This window comes from Oncorhynchus gorbuscha, linkage group LG13, assembly GCF_021184085.1.
Source record: "Oncorhynchus gorbuscha isolate QuinsamMale2020 ecotype Even-year linkage group LG13, OgorEven_v1.0, whole genome shotgun sequence".
In the NCBI taxonomy this organism is placed as follows: domain Eukaryota; kingdom Metazoa; phylum Chordata; class Actinopteri; order Salmoniformes; family Salmonidae; genus Oncorhynchus; species Oncorhynchus gorbuscha.
In genome coordinates, this window is record NC_060185.1 from 49,346,021 (window position 1) to 49,362,499 (window position 16,479).

General features: G+C 40.5%; 1 protein-coding gene across 2 annotated transcripts in view; it reads right to left on the reverse strand.

Moving 5' to 3' along the window:
* Positions 1–16,479, reverse strand: part of LOC123993070 — a 63,787-nt gene that overhangs the window by 26,805 nt on the left and 20,503 nt on the right. Inside the window, exons 2-6 of one of the 2 annotated variants that reach the window (XM_046294834.1) lie at positions 14,281–14,313; positions 13,172–13,229; positions 3,754–3,896; positions 3,467–3,601; positions 2,918–3,144 (exon numbers count right to left, since the gene is read on the reverse strand). In XM_046294834.1, the coding sequence (XP_046150790.1) occupies positions 2,918–3,144; positions 3,467–3,601; positions 3,754–3,896; positions 13,172–13,229; positions 14,281–14,313 (596 nt within the window). The remainder of the gene's footprint in view (positions 1–2,917; positions 3,145–3,466; positions 3,602–3,753; positions 3,897–13,171; positions 13,230–14,280; positions 14,314–16,479) is intronic. The other variant, XM_046294835.1, reaches the window with a different exon arrangement.

Sequence of the window (16,479 nt, forward strand, 5' to 3'; positions counted from 1 at the left end):
AGAGAGAGAGAGAGAGAGAGAGAGAGAGAGAGAGAGAGAGAGAGAGAATAAATATTTGGAAGCTAAAATTGATGAGAATGTCTCAGATGGCAACCGAACTTACATCATATTCATTAAGTACCAACGCATATGTTCAACTGGTCGGATTACCAAAATATGGTGCATTTCCCCCCACCTTCTGATGTTGCCAGAATGTCTATATAAAAGAAGGGATTTTCAAATGTCACATCACTAGGGTAGAGAGAGGAAAAAGGGGGGAGAGGTATTTATGACTGTCATAAACCTACCCCCAGGCCAACTTCATGACACTAGGCTGCGCAATAGATTAAATGTTTTTCCTCTCATAACAGTCAAAAATGTTGGCACAACAACTTCTGCTTTAATTCCATTTGCCAATAAAATGTACTCAAAATGTTATGTGTAAGAACTCCATTGTTCTCCAGATGTTCCTGTATTCAAACCAATGCAGACATTTTCGGTTTATTTTTCTTTCTCACACTTTTCAGAAGGTCCTTTACTCCCAGACCCCCTTTTTTTAACTCGTTGCTGTAACATCAAAAGCTAGCTAGCATTTGATTGCGTCTTTCTACAGCTATTTTTTAAACGAATTTAAGAAAATGAGCACAAACGTGAGAACGCTTCTTCCTCGTCACAAGGTTTGTTGTATAGCACACTGTATTACTAATACATCTAATACTAGGACATGATATGAGACGCGAGTAGAAATTAATGTGGGCATTGTTTAATGCGTTTCACATGAAGAACATTCCAAGCATTTTAACGTAGGTAAGCAAGGGGGGTTACAGGTACCCTAAAGGGACAAAACTAGAATATCAATGCACAACAGATCACCAAGGCCATCCCCTACCCGAGCCACGGCCTGTTCAACCCGCTATCATCCAGAAGGCGAGCTCAGTACAGGTGCATCAAAGCTGGGACCGAGAGACTGAAAAACAGCTTCGATCTCAAGGCCCTCAGACTGTTAAATAGCCATCACTTGCCAGCTACCACCCAGTTACTCAACCCTGCACCTTAGAGGCTGCTTCCCTATGTACATAGACATGGAATCACTCGTCACTTTAAATTGAACACTAGTCATCAAATCAAATCAAATCAAATCAATTTGATTTGATTAAAGTGGTTAAAGTGACACTAGTCACTTTAACCTGTTGCGACGAGCCATCCCGGATCCGGGATCGTGAATACAGCCTCAAGCTTATTACCATAACGCAACGTTAACTATTCATGAAAATCGCAAATGAAATAAAATCAATATGCTAGCTCTCAAGCTTAGCCTTTTGTTAACAACACTGTCATCTCAGATATTCAAAATATGCTTCTCAACCATAGCAAAACAAGCATTTGTGTAACAGTATTGATAGCTAGCGTAGCATTTAGCATTAGCATTCAGCAGGCAACATTTTCACAAAAACCAGAAAAGCATTCAAATAAAATAATTTACCTTTGAAGAACTTTGGATGTTTTCAATGAGACTCTCAGTTAGATAGCAAATGTTCAGTTTTTCCTGAAAGATTATTTGTTTAGGAGAAATCGCTCCGTTTTGTTCATCACATTTAGCTACGAAAAAAACCTGTATCCAGGAGTGTAATCCTATTCGCAAGCTCATTAGCATAACACAACGTTAACTATTCATGAAAATCGCAAATGAAATGAAATCAATATGCTAGCTCTCAAGCTTAGCCTTTTGTTAACAACACTGTCATCTCAGATTTTCAAAAATATGCTTCTCAACCATAGCAAAACAAGCATTTGTGTAACAGTATTGATAGCTATTGATAGCTAGCGTAGCATTTAGCGTTAGCATTCAGCAGGCAACATTTTCACAAAAACCAGAAAAGCATTCAAATAAAATAATTTACCTTTGAAGAACTTTGGATGTTTTCAATGAGGAGACTCTCAGTTAGATAACAAATTTTCAGTTTGTCCAAAAATATTATTTGTATAGGAGAAATCGCTCCGTTTGGTACATCACGTTTGGCTACCAAAAAAAAATGAAAATTCAGTCATCAAAACGCCTAACTTTTTTCCAAATTAACTCCATTATATCGACTGAAACATGGCAAACGTTGTTTAGAATCAATCCTCAAGGTGTTTTTCACATATCTCTTCGATGATATATCGTTCGTGGAAGTGTGCTTTCCCCTCTGAATCCCATGGGAAAATGCCTGCAGCTGAAGATTACGCACCAATTTAGACAAAGGACACCGGGCGGACACCTGGTAAATGTAGTCTCTTATGGCCAATCTTCCAATGATATGCCTACAAACACGTCACAATGCTGCAGACACCTTGGGGAACCGACAGAAAGGGCAGGCTCATTCCTGGCGCATTCACAGCCATATTAGGAGACAATGGAAAACAGAGCCTCAAAAATTCTGCTAATTTCCTGTTTGAAGTTTCATCTTGGTTTCGCCTGTAGTATCAGTTCTGTGGCACTCACAGATAATATCTTTGCAGTTTTGGAAACGTCAGAGTGTTTTCTTTCCAACGCTGTCAATTATATGCATAGTCGAGCATCTTTTTGTGACAAAATATTGCGCTTAAAACGGGCACGTTTTTTTTAATCCAATAATGAAATAGCGCCCCCATAGGTTGAAGAGGTTAATAATGTTTATATACTGCTTTCCTCATTTCATAGGTGTATACTGTATTCTAGTGTATTTTATTCAATGCCACTCAGACATTGCTTAATTCCATTCTTTTACTTTTAGATTTGTGTGTACTGTTGTGATACCACCTCACTGTTGGAGCTAGGAACACAAGCATTTTACTACACCCGCAATAACATCTGCTAAATATGTGTACGTGACCAATATATATTGATTTTGATTTGATGTCCCTAATGTTCTTATATGTTCAGAAGGTTCAGTGCGTATGGCACAAATATGTTTTGTACCTGAACAGTTTGCGCTGGGGGAGTATGTCGCACTTCCTGGATGGCACAGCAGCTTGCATTGAGAGGCTGAGGGTTTAATGGTCCAGTGATGTGGTAGCAGCAGCAGTGGCTTCGCGGATCATACTGGTGGTCTCCACAGCACTGGTGGTGACGGGACATTTTGGTCAGGACCTTCCTTCCTTTATTGACATGTCCACAGCAGAGCTGGTGGTCATCATTGTAAAGCTCTGTGGAACAGATAATAAGGATTGATCAAGTGCTTTCAAGCGCTCAGGTCAAGGGTCAAGTGTTATAAGGTTGACATTGTGAATGTGAACATAAGAGCCATGAGGAGCAGGTGGAAAATTAGGATGTCACAAAGACTTAGCATGAGAGAATTGGGAAACATCTCACAAACAGCTTTCGGGGGGAGACAGACCTCTATGGTAAAAACAGTAAAACAACAGCACCTGTTTTTATGGTTTTGGGAAGAATAAAAAAAACACAACTAAGTAATCGATGATGACAGCAAAGACGTCAATAGATGTGATTAGATCTGATCTCGCTTACCATTTCTACAACACTTGGAATGGGGTTGGGTCCTGGTTAGAATCTGTAAGTCACAGCATAGCTGGTTGAGTGGATCATAGGCCCTAGAGCCACAGCAATCTGACACCAGCTGGCTCACATGCGGAGTCAGCTGACCTGCAAGAAATGGTTGAACCACAGATAAACACATATCAAGCATATCAAAACAAAACTTGGAAGGTGCCGAATAAATAATGTTTTCAGTTATCAGGTTAGAGTGAATAGATGCAGTGGGATACGGCTAGGAGACATGACTCTGTCTATCTCACCATCACAACATGAAGCCTGGATGACGTTGAAGGACCTCTTTCCACAGCAGGACTGCCCAGCCCCGTCATGCCGTTCTCCTTCACAGCAGGTGAACTCTAGAATGTCAATGTTCACCCTGGCGCATACTTGATCTCTGGGAGACCTGCAAGGCAGAGGCTCATCTTCATGTCTATAAGGCATTATGTGCAGCACATACACTCTTTAAAAAACGGTGTTATCTAGAACCTCTCTGGGATATGTGGGACGGTAGCGTCCCACTTGGCCAAAAGCCAGAGAAAATGCAGAGTGCCAAATTCAAATAAATTACCATACCACCATTTCTACCTGGAACCATTTTTGGTTCCAGGTAGAAACTTTGAATTCCATGTAGAACTCGTTCCACAGAGGGTTCTACATTGAACCCAAAGGTGTTATACCAGGAACCAAAAAGAGTTCCACCTGGAACCAAAAAGGGTTATTCAAATGGACATGGGGGCAGCCAAAGAACCCCTTTGGAACTGTTTTTTCTAAGAGTAACTAGACATAGACATAGAGTGGAAATGCAATCCTCACATATACAGGTCATGATGACACATCTTAATTAAAGAAAGGTAGTAGGATGAAGTTGACCCTAAACCAAAGCACTGTCGCAACGCGGTATATTGTACAGGGACGGCTGCAACAGGAGCGAACTCCTCTGTAGGCTGCTCACGGAGAAAGTCGGGAAGGCTGTAATTTTTTTATTATAGGCCATGTTAATATTTTATCACATCTTGATACCGCTTCTTCACAAATAAATCTGAGCTGCATGCAATTGAACAAGTCACAGGAAGCTTGAGCTGCATTCATTCATAGGTAAGAACAGAATATTGTATGTGGGCCTATATCCTACAGAAATTGGTTCACTCTATGTACTAAAATAAATGAGTTCATATCGGCAGAATTTTGTATAAAATATTTGGATGGTTAAAGGCTGACATGGTCGTTTCAATTTAAAAACACACTATGTAACATGGCTATAGAATTGGAAACACTGTGATTTTAGTGTGTGCAGAACGGCTGGCTGTGAAACTCTTTAAACCAGCCTATATAGACTTACTATATCTAGACCTACGCAATATCTAATTTTTTACCATGTTGACAGAATAAATAAAACAGGGATATGTGGATTACTTGAAAAATCTTGAATTGAAATTGACATACAGTACCAGTCAAAAGTTTGGACACCTACTTATTCCAGGGTTTTTCTTTATTTTTTACTATTTTCTACATTGTATAATAATAGTGAAGATATCTAAACTATTAAATAACACATGGAATCATGTAGTAACCAAAAATGTGTTAAACAAATATATTTTATATTTGAGATTCTTCAAAGTAGCCACCCTTTGCCTTGGTGACAGCTTTGCACACTCTTGGCATTCTCTCAACCAGCTTCATGAGCTAGTAACCTAGAATTTACAGGTGTGCCTTGTTAAAAGTTAATTTGTGGAATTTATTTCCTTCTTAATGCTTTTGAGCCAATCAGTTGTGTTGAGACAAGGTAGGGGTCGTATACAGAAGATAGCCCTATTTGGTAGAAGACCAAGTCCATATTATGGCAAGAACAGCTCAAATAAGCAAAGAGAAATGACATTCCATCAGTCAATCCGGAAAATGTCAAGAACTTTGAAAGTTTCTTAAAGTGCAGTTGCAAAAACCATCAAGCCCTATGATGAAACTTAATAATAATAATTATTATTATTATTATGAAACTTGCTCTCATGAGGACCATCACAGAAAAGGAAGACCCAGAGTTACCTCTGCTGCAGAGGATAAGTTCATTAGAGTTACCAGCCTTAGAAATTGCATCCCAAATAAATGCTTCACAGAGTTCAAGTAACAGCCACATCTCAACATCAACTGTTCAGAGGAGACTGCGTGAATCAGGCCTTCGTGGTCGAATTGCTGCAAAGAAACCACTACTAAAGGACACTAATAAGAAGATTAAACTTGTTTGGGCCGAGAAACATGAGCAATGGACATTAGACCGGGTGAGTCCAAATTCAAGATTTTTGGTTCCAACCGCCATGTCTTTGTGAGACGCAGAGTAGGTTAACGGATGATCTCCAAAAGTGTGGTTCCCACCATGAAACATGGAGGAGGAGGTGCCATGGTGTGGGGGTGCTTCGCTGGTGACACTGTCAGTGATTTATTTAGAATTCAAGGCACACTTAACCAGCATGGCTACCACAGCATTCTGCAGCGATACGCCATCCCATCTGGATTGCGCTTAGTGGGAGTTGTTTTTCAACAGGACAATGACCCAACACAGCTCCAGGCTGTGTAAGGGCTTTTGAACCAAGAAGGAGAGTGATGGAGTGCAGCATCAGATGACCTGGCTTCCACAATCATCCGACTCCACCCAATTCAGATGGTTTGGGATGAGTTGGACCGCAGAGTGAAGGAAAAGCAGCCAACAAGTACTCAGCATATGTGGGAACTCCTTCAAGAAAAGCATTCCAGGTGAAGCTGGTTGAGATAATGCCAAAAGTGTGCAAAGCTGTCGTGAAGGCACAGGGTGGCTACTAACTATAACTATATTTTGATTTGTTTCACACTTTTTTTGATTACTACATCATTCCATGTATTTTATCATAGTTTTGATGTCTTCACTATTATTTTACAATGTAGAAAACAGTGAAAAATAACAGTGCCTCCCGGATGGCGCAGTGGTTAAGGGTGCTGTACTGCAGCGCCAGCTGTGCCATCAGAGACTCTGGGTTCGCGCCCAGGCTCAGGTCCATGGGGCGACGCACAATTGGCCTAGTCCGGGTTAGGGAGGGCTTGGTTGGTAGGGATGTCCTTGTCCCATCGCGCACCAGCAACTCCTGTGGTGGGCTGGGTGCAGTGCGTGCTAACCAAGGTTGCACGCACTTCCTCTGACATATTGGTGCGGTCTGGGTTGGATGCACGCTGTGTTAAGAAGCAGTGTGGGTTGTTGCAATGAGACAAGATAGTAGCTACTAAAACAATTGGATACCATGAAATTGGGGTGAAAAAAGGGGTAGAATTTAAAAGTAAAAACAGTGAAGTTGTGTCCAAACTTTTGACTGGTACTGTATTTAAACTTCTTATGGTAGCTTGGATGAATAAGGTGCCCAGAGTAAATGGCCTGCTCCTCAGTCCCAGTTGCTAATATATGCATATTATTAGTACATTTGGATATAAAAAACCTCTGAAGTTTCAGCCCTATCGAATACACAGTGGGATATGGTTGAAGTTGCACTTCCTAGGACTTCCACTACATGTCAACCGTCTTTAGAAACTAGAATGAGGCTTCTACTGTGATATGGGGCCGGATGAGAGCTCTTTGAGTCAGTGGTCTGGCAGAGAGCCAGGTCCTGGTCATACGCATTTCACATGAGAGGGACCTGCATTCCATGGCTTTTCTACAGACAATGGAATTCTCCGGCTGGAACATTATTGAAGATTTATGATAAAAACATCCAAAAGATTGATTCTATACTTAGGGTGAAATGTTTCTATGACCTGTAATATAACTTTTTAAACTTTTCGTCTGACGTTTGGCTGGACCTGCACGAGCGTTTGGATTTGTGTACTAAACACCCTAACAAATGTATCTATTTGGACATAAATAATGGACATTATCGAACAAATCAAACATTTATTGTGGAACTAGGATTCCTGGGAGTGCATTCTGATGAAGATCATCAAAGGTAAGGGAATATGTATAATGTTATTTCTGATTTCTGTTGACTCCAACATGGCGGATACATTTTTTTTCTGAGTGCCGTTCTCAGATTATTGCATGGTTTGCTTTTTCTGTGAATCTTTTTTGAAATCTGACACAGCAGTTCCATTAAGAAGAGGTGTATCTAATTCCATGTGTAACACTTGTATTTTCATCAACATTTATGATGAGTATTTCTGTAAAATTGATGTGGCTATGCAAAATCACTGGAATCACTTGGAACTACTAAACGTAATGTGCCAATGTAAACTCAGATTGTTTTTATATAAATATGAACTTTATCAAACAAAACATACATGTATTGTGTAACATGAAGTCCTATGAGTGTCATCTGATAAAGATCATCAAAGGTTAGTGATTAATTTTATCTCTATTTGTGCTTTTTGTGAATCCTATCTTTGGCTGGAAAAATGGCTGTGTTTATTCTGTGGCTTGGTGGTGACCTAACATAATCGTTTGTGGTGCTTTCGCTGTAAAGCCTATTTGAAATCGGGCACTGTGGTGGGATTAACAACAAGATTAGCTTTAAAATGGTATGAGATACATGTATGTTTGAGGAATTTTAATTATGAGATTTCTGTTGTTTTGAATTTGGCGCCCTGCACTTTCACTAGCTGTTGTCATATCGATCCCGTTAACGAGATTTCAGCCCTAAGAAGTTTTAATAAAAATGTGTGCAAGTACTTTCAATGGTTTGTTCATTTCATTTTTCCAACTAATTTAAATACTTTTTTAAGTGATTATAATTTACTCAATTGTAATAATATTTCGCTCTCCTTAATAATTGTGAACTCTTGCAACAACTTGCTACGTGACTCCGATTCTGGGAAATTCCAAATGTTTTATTCTGTGATTATTTTACACAGTGCTGTATGCATGTTTGAAGAAAAAAAGTACATTTCTATATTAGTATTAAGGATCTTGTTGTGCCCTGAGGTGTAATGGATCATGATGAACGGATGTCAAAACAGTCAGGCAAATTGACATTCAATGATGAGACCACGCATTCACACCATCACTACCCTTACAGATGTTGGCAAATAAAGCACACTGAAATACTTGTAGTTCCTCTCTAGTTACTGCAGGTGAATTGAGCACCGTGCTCAACAAAATGGTTTAAAATGGAAAATGATCAAATACATTTAAAAAATGTTAAACATTCATGTTTGTGTAACACTAATATTTTGGGTTAGTGTTTATCTCTAAGAATTATCTGTAAGAAATAGTACAAATGTTGAATTATAACGTGTGTTAAAATGTATGTACTAAATATTTTGAATTAAATCATTGGTTTTAAAAATGTATCTCACCCTTTAACGAAAGGGGAAACTGTCTTTTCTCTTACACCCTGGTCTGTCGCAGAGAAATGCAATGTCTTTAAAAAAACAATGTATTATTTTATAGTCTTTCCTACAATGGTATGTTATAAACATTACTGGTTATTAAAGTTTGTAATGATGTACAACTGTAGGCCTCCAATGTTTTTACATAAAACACTCGTGATGCATGTTTAAATATTAGGTAATTAATTCTAACATGTCTTAAAAAAGTTTGTACTAAATATTTTGGAATTAAATAAAAGGAATTTAAAACAGTATCTCACCCTTTAACGATAGGAAAATCATCACCCCGGTCTGCCGTGAAGAAAAAAAGACACGGAAAATCAGGGTGTGAGTGTGAGCGTGCGTGTAATGGGCCAGTAGGAGTGTGTGTGTGTGTGTGTGTGTGTGTGTGTGTGTGTGTGTGTGTGTGTGTGTGTGTGTGTGTGTGTGTGTGTGTGTGTGTGTGTGTGTGTGTGTGTGTGTGTGTGTGTGTGTGTGTGTGTGTGTGTGTGTGTGTGTGTGTGTGTGTGTGTGTGTGTGTGTGTGTGTGTGTGTGTGTGTGCATCTGCACTCAAGGCACTTCCTCTCTGTAGGGGATCGTTTGAAACCAAGCCATATGTTTTACATACATCCATGACTGTATGGTTTCACAAACTCCCTTTAAAGGGTTTGTAAGAAAGTTGTAACAGGCCTCATTCAACAGTCTAGAGATTAACCTAGAGACACCAAAACATCAACGTTACAGCAGCTTGGAGATTATTACCCATGTAAGGGGGGGACAAAGAGCTGATTTACCCAACTCTGTACAAACCCGACACTGGGTATGATAACTCTGACGCGTACGTCAAATGATTATTGTAGATGTTTACAACCAATGAGATGTATAAAGGCAAAGAGAGCAACAAATTGACCTAAGTGATCTCAAAGACCGACAGCCTACTTTATAATATAGAATGCAGGGATGTGTACTGAACATGTACCTATTATAAAACAAAATGGTCTACAGTCAAATGCACCTATAGTTTTTAATGAAGTGGTGGCTGCATTCATTTAGATTATTTCAACATAGTCTCGAACCAGTAAGAACATAGATTGAATGATCTGCCTTTTGCTATTGAGCAAGAGGCCTGACCCATTTCTATGTAAGAAGCCACACTTTTTATATTCAGCTTCTTAATTAACTAACTCATAAATATGTTTTTTTAAGTCAGCTTAACGTATATACTAGTACAACATACTAGGTATATACACTTCAATCATTAGAATAATTTTCGTACACTCGGGAAAACAACAAATACATAGTTTTTACAACTCTTATATAATCCCCAGTTCAACCAGATCCCTAGACATCAATCAGCATGACAACTTCAAAGGAATAGATGCAATATAGATATAAAATAACACACCCTCTAACACGTGACAACAGGAACAGGATGTCCTGGCCGGAGGCCCATACTTGGACTTGTACGTGTCATCTGGACACAGGGCCATAGATCAAAATGTTGACCTGTGCCGTCTACTTTATTCTCTCTAAAGCGCTGTGCAGATTCATTCATTTTCATTTTAGGATATTTTCTGCACAGCAGTTTATCGGCCCGAACATACGGAATATCTATCCATAGATTGTATTATTAGTATTATTAGTGATTGCCACCAATATGGAGTCTTTATCAGTTGACTGAATTTTTTCTATATGAATATTAGAAACAGAAATGTGATGACCTGCACAGGTAGGAACGTGTCCAGACTGTGTGCTGATTGAACAGTTTAGCTGTATTCTGGAAGCTTAATTCTATTCAATCATCTGAAAACAATAAGGAGCCCATCGAAACCTGATGGGCCATCAGTGGGACAATATTCTGATGGTGCACTAAACGGCTGCTGGATGTTTTCTTTTGTTTCTGTGCGTCGAATTGGACACCTAGTTTTTCTCTCCATTATTCAGGACATTTAGAATGGCAACAAATGAGTCACCAAGTGGTCTTAAAATAAAATAATCTGTCAATCAGTTTATGAAATGTCTTGACAAATAAATATTAAATTATAGTGCAAAGTCTATTGTTGTTAGATGCAATGTGTCTCTCCTTACTCATGTCAGTGAATGCTTCCGAGTGACGCAGCGGTCTAAGGCACTGCATCTCAGTGCTAGAGGCATCACTACAGACCCTGGTTCGATCCCGGGCTGTATCAAAACCGGCCGTGATCGGGAGTCCCATTGGCGGCATATATATGTGTAATTCTGTGTGATTCTTTCGGTATTTATTAAATAAATAATTAAGCCAATTTGTGTATTGCTGATTCAACTTGTTAGCCAGGGTTTGTGCAGATGACCAAGTACTTTACAACAATCAGAATGAGACTGAATAAGGTGACGATTAATAATTGACTGCTATTGATATTAAAGATCTTCAGATCTTTAAGAGAGTGGATTCAGGAGATAACAGCTCTATATAAATGAATGCTTCCATGGTGCCCCAGGTTATTAATGATTTAATTGTTGCATGATTTAATTCAATCATATTAGATAATCGATTTGATAAAATAGCATGTCATATAATTTAACCGTTTGCGTGTAGGGGGCAATATTTTTGTTTTTGGCTAAATATATATTTTTAAAACAACCTGAAGATTGATTATAAAAAATGTTTGACATGTTTCTGTGGACATTATGGATATTATTTGGAATTTCGTCTACGTTGTCGTGACCGCTCTTTCCTGTGGATTTCTGAACATAATGCGACAAACAAAATTAAAAATTAAAAATAATCTTTATGGAACAAAAGGAACATTTGTTGTGTAACTGGGAGTCTTGTGAGTGAAAACATCCGAAGATGATCAAAGGTAAACAATTAATTTGATTGCTTTTCTGATTTTCGTGACCAAGCTACCTGATGCTAAGTGTACTTAATGTTTTGTCATGCGATCAATAAACTTACACACGCACTTGGATTGCTTTCGCTGTAAAGCATAATTTCAAAATCTGAGATGACAGGTGGGTTAACAAAAGACTAAACTGTGTTTTGCAATATTGCACTTGTGATTTCATGATGAGGAATATTTTTTATTAATATTATTTGACTGTCACACTATGCTATTCAGCGTTGCTGATGACAATTATCCCGCTATCGGAATGGGGTGCGTCAACAAGTTAATCATAGTCAGAGACACAATATTACAATATTGGGCTACTCCGAGGTGGAGTACCTGGGCCTTCAAATCGGGCAGGGAAATGTGAAGCCCCAAGACAAATATCCAGCTGCAATTAGGTAATGGCCGGTCCCCCGAACCAAAAGGAGGTTTAAGTTGTTCCTGGGGTTAGCAGGCTACTCCAATCAATTTGTACCTAACTTTGCCTTAATAGCTTTTCCCCTCACAGACATAACGAAGGCACGCCTACCCCAGACGGTGCGATTGTCAGGACACAGACTCGGCATTCCAGGCCCTGAAGGACGTGTCATGTTTGCACCCGGTACTCGTCACCCCGGACTTCTCAAAACATCTTGTCTTCTCAAAATCTTTTCGAAAAACCTGGTCCCAAGAGCAGGAAGGCGAGGAGCACCCCATCATGTATGTCAACAGGAAGCTCCTCCCTGGGGAGAAGAAATACTTGATTGTCAAGCAGTGCCTCGCCGTGAAGTGGGCACTGGACACCCTCAAGTATTACCTCCTCGGGAGGAAGTTCACCCTGATCACTGACCATGTCCCCCTTGTGTGGATGGCAAGAGGTAAGAACACAAATGACCCGCTGGTTCCTGTCCTTACAGCGATGCTCTGTCATCCACAGGCAATGTGGATGCCTTCTCCAGGGATGCAAACCTAGCCCTGAGCACGCCTCCCTCCTGGGCGGTGGGGGGACGGGGGGGTACTGTCTACCCCAAGGGTCTCCCGGGAGGTCTAACCCAAGGCTCTCTCTGCTGGGAGTACATGGGCTGGGCAATTAGGGGAGAGTGCCAACCAGCTGTGCACGCCACAAAGGGAGCACCGTGGCACACTGCGAGGGAAGACCGGGAAACAGACACGGAGCAGAATCTGAGAAGAAGGACCGAGCCAAACCTAAGTTATTTGGTTGTTGTGTTTATTTTGTTTCCTAGTAAAGTCGTGTTTTCTGACTAGAACCTCCCTGTCTCTGTGTTAATCTCTGCACACTCAACCCCACACCCCACGGTTTACCACAAGACTCATAAACAGGCAACAGGCTATAGCTGGCTTTGTAGTTTTTCTGCCAAGTTGAGTACATGGGAGTACGCAGCGTAGTAGGCCAACAAAAATACAAATAACCCCACTTAACACTGATCTAAGGTCAGTTTTAGGCAACTTCTACACAGAGCACAGATGAGGGCAATATATGCTCACTATACTTACCTGACATAGAAATCCCTACTATGGGCAGAGACTGGAAGTCCAAAACGATTGATTTGCCCTGTGAGATGGAACAATAGGAACATCCACACATTAAGACAATATCCTGGCTACGTGTTCTGTGAGAAGCTCTAACGCTAACTGAAAAATGTCCTATGTAAATGTCCTATGCAAAATATTGTCAATGACAGTGGCTTAGAATTTCTTTCAAATATAGAATTGATTCATTACTTGTTTCAATTCAGAAATTAAACCCACAATTCCTTTAACCATGTATTACAAAAGAGATGACAGTACATTTGATCTTGGCGTCAAGCTCCTTCAGGAGAGCTCATCGTCCGAGCAATGAGTCAATTATTACCCTTATTGATCAACTTCGGGCAGTGAGCGAGATATACATACCAATCTGACAGGAAAAGAAAGCAGAACCAAAACAGATGGAGGCCGGGCTGGTGGGAACCAAACAACGCATAGCGGGTTGGCAGATATGTTACAGCAGCAACATTAAGCAGCAAGAAAAAGCCTATCGCATAGCGTAGCGCAACAGCAATGCAGGAGAAGTGAATGTGTGAACAGAAAGGGTCAACTTAAATAGACCACAGAAATAAGGTTGGAGGGATTTGATTGTGACTGGTGTAAACCGAACTTCCTGCTTGAACTGGCTTCGCTTCGTAGTTAGTGGTAAAACATCAGAGAGCTCTGTAAAACCACACAGCCACTATGCTCGAGAAGGCCGTTCTGTTTACGGTAATGATGCTTCACAGGATTTCGCAAATGTATCATCTAGATTGCAGAGATACCCATATACAGGCAGAACTCTGCTTGTGATTTTAAACCAAAATCTATGCATTCCTGGTTGAGATTTGTTTTCAGCAGGCATATCAAGGAAGTAAGGTACATGATGCGCAAACTCTCAAGTCCAAGCCACAGAGAAATAATTCACAATCAATTTTGCTACTGCTTACTGTAAAAGAAGAGGAGCCCACATTTTACGACATACTGTACACACCTGAGAGGAAGAGTAGTAGCCCACACAGCCCTACAACTCTCAACAGTTGGCTCCATTTCGTTCATGCAAACAGATGAATAACATGATAGAGCTTTCCACTTACCACGTACGCTGTAGCAGGGTAGAGCCAGAATAACTGCACAAAGGAAACAAACAAATGTTAAGAAAAGTCCAGAGGATTGTACAGACAAATTCTAGCAAATGTGCAGAGTTTGATAGGGATGCTCACATACCAAACATCAGTAGTGGAGTGGTCATGGTCACTCTTTCAATAAAGCAGTCTCACTCTACAATGAAAGACTAAGATGTACTTCAGCCACACCTAAAAGATGTCACGGCTGCTCCCGCTCCCCCTAACTTGTCACGCCTTTTGCTCACCCTCCCTGGCGCTCAAGGTTTTTATTTTTTATTTTTATTTTACCTTTATTTAACCAGGCAAGTCAGTTAAGAACACATTCTTATTTTCAATGACGGCCTGGGAACAGTGGGTTAACTGCCTGTTCAGGGGCAGAACGACAGATTCGTACCTTGTCAGCTCGGGGGTTTGAATACACAACCTTCCGGATACTAGTCCAACGCTCTAACCACTAGGCTACCCATCATTGCGCATCATTGTTTTAACCCTTGTGTTATCTTAAGGGTGAAAAATGACCAACCACTATGTTTAACAACAGAGAAACCCCCTTAAATGATATTTTATCAACTTAAAATGTGATGACTTTTCCCTGAGTGACCCCAACATTAGATAAAGTGAAACATGGCCTTTGTTCATATTTCCATGAAAGCTGTACAAAAGGGTACAAAGATTGTCATTTTTGACCGGGCAGTTATAAAATCATTTGCACACCACAAAACCACACACACACACACACACACACACACACACACACACACACACACACACACACACACACACACACACACACACACACACACACACACACACACACACACACACACGAGAAATGTAGATTATGTGTGCTACTGATTGAACTCAGACAAAACTAAAACTTTATTTTGCATGGGCAGCATCCCCCCCCCACCACGACCCCTCCACGACCTCCACGACATCACACGACTCAGGTTCACAGACAAAATGTCACCAAGACAAGACTGAGACAGTCAATTTGTGGTCTCGAGACCGGTCCCGAGTACAACAACACTGTCACACAGGACACCAGATAAGACAGGATTATTACACCAGGAAGGACAGACTGACCCCCCCCCGTCACTTAGATTATTGCAGCATAGATACTGGAGACTGAGACAGTAGGGGCCAGGGGGAACTGGGTAAGGAAAAGGGGGATACTAGTCAGTTGTTCAACTGAATGCATTCAACTGAAATGTGTCTTCCGAGTGTCATAACGTAGGGTGTCATAACGTAGGGTGTCATAACGTAGGGTGTCATAACGTCTGTTGAATATTTTACACACGGGCCCCCCAGACTATAATCGCAGTAGCCAATTAATAGGTACTGTGAGTGGATTGCTGCGTGTTGCAAAATGAATATTACTATTCTGATGCATAATTGCCATGGTCATTTTGAATGTCCAGTCAATGAGCATTATGATTAACAGGACTCGTCATTCTCCAGATCTAATGCTCTATGACAGCATCATCTCCCATAGTAACAGTGCCATTTCAAAAGCCAGGAAAATAAGACAATCTACCAATAAAAAGAGAAAGTCATTCAAGTTAGCTAGAAGCGCACATTTTGTATTTAGAAGACTTAAGGACATTTACCTAACCAAATTAGTAACCAGTCTTCTCTTGCCAACTGTCATCTTGCACCTCACGTTTATGAATATTGCCATAGAGTATATGCAGTGAACATAAATCTGAACAGATAGACAAACACAAGAAAGGAATATGGACTTTGGGATTGGTCGGGACAACTCAGAGTCGTCTATCCCTCTTCTCCATGTATCTGCCTGGTGGAGGTCATGTTTGGCAAGGTACAACGGGGGGTGGTGGAATTATTATTTTTTTCTTCCTCAACTTGATTAAAACAAACTTTGATGGATAAAAAAAAATGTTAAAAGAAGTAAAGTAGGGGAGGGGTTGGGTAGAGGGTACAATCCCGGTTTAGGGTAAAGTGTTAAGGAAGGGGTAGGGTTGGAAATAAGATACACACCCGGTTTAGGGCAAGGGGGTTGGGGGAGGTGTAATGGCTTTCTAAAAAATATAAAGTAGGGGAGGGAAGCGTGTTCTTCAGATTACTGGGGGTGTTTCCATCATTCAACAGGAGAGGCAAAGAGGATTATGCGCATGTCTTCTGCAGCAACATACCGTCTACATTGTG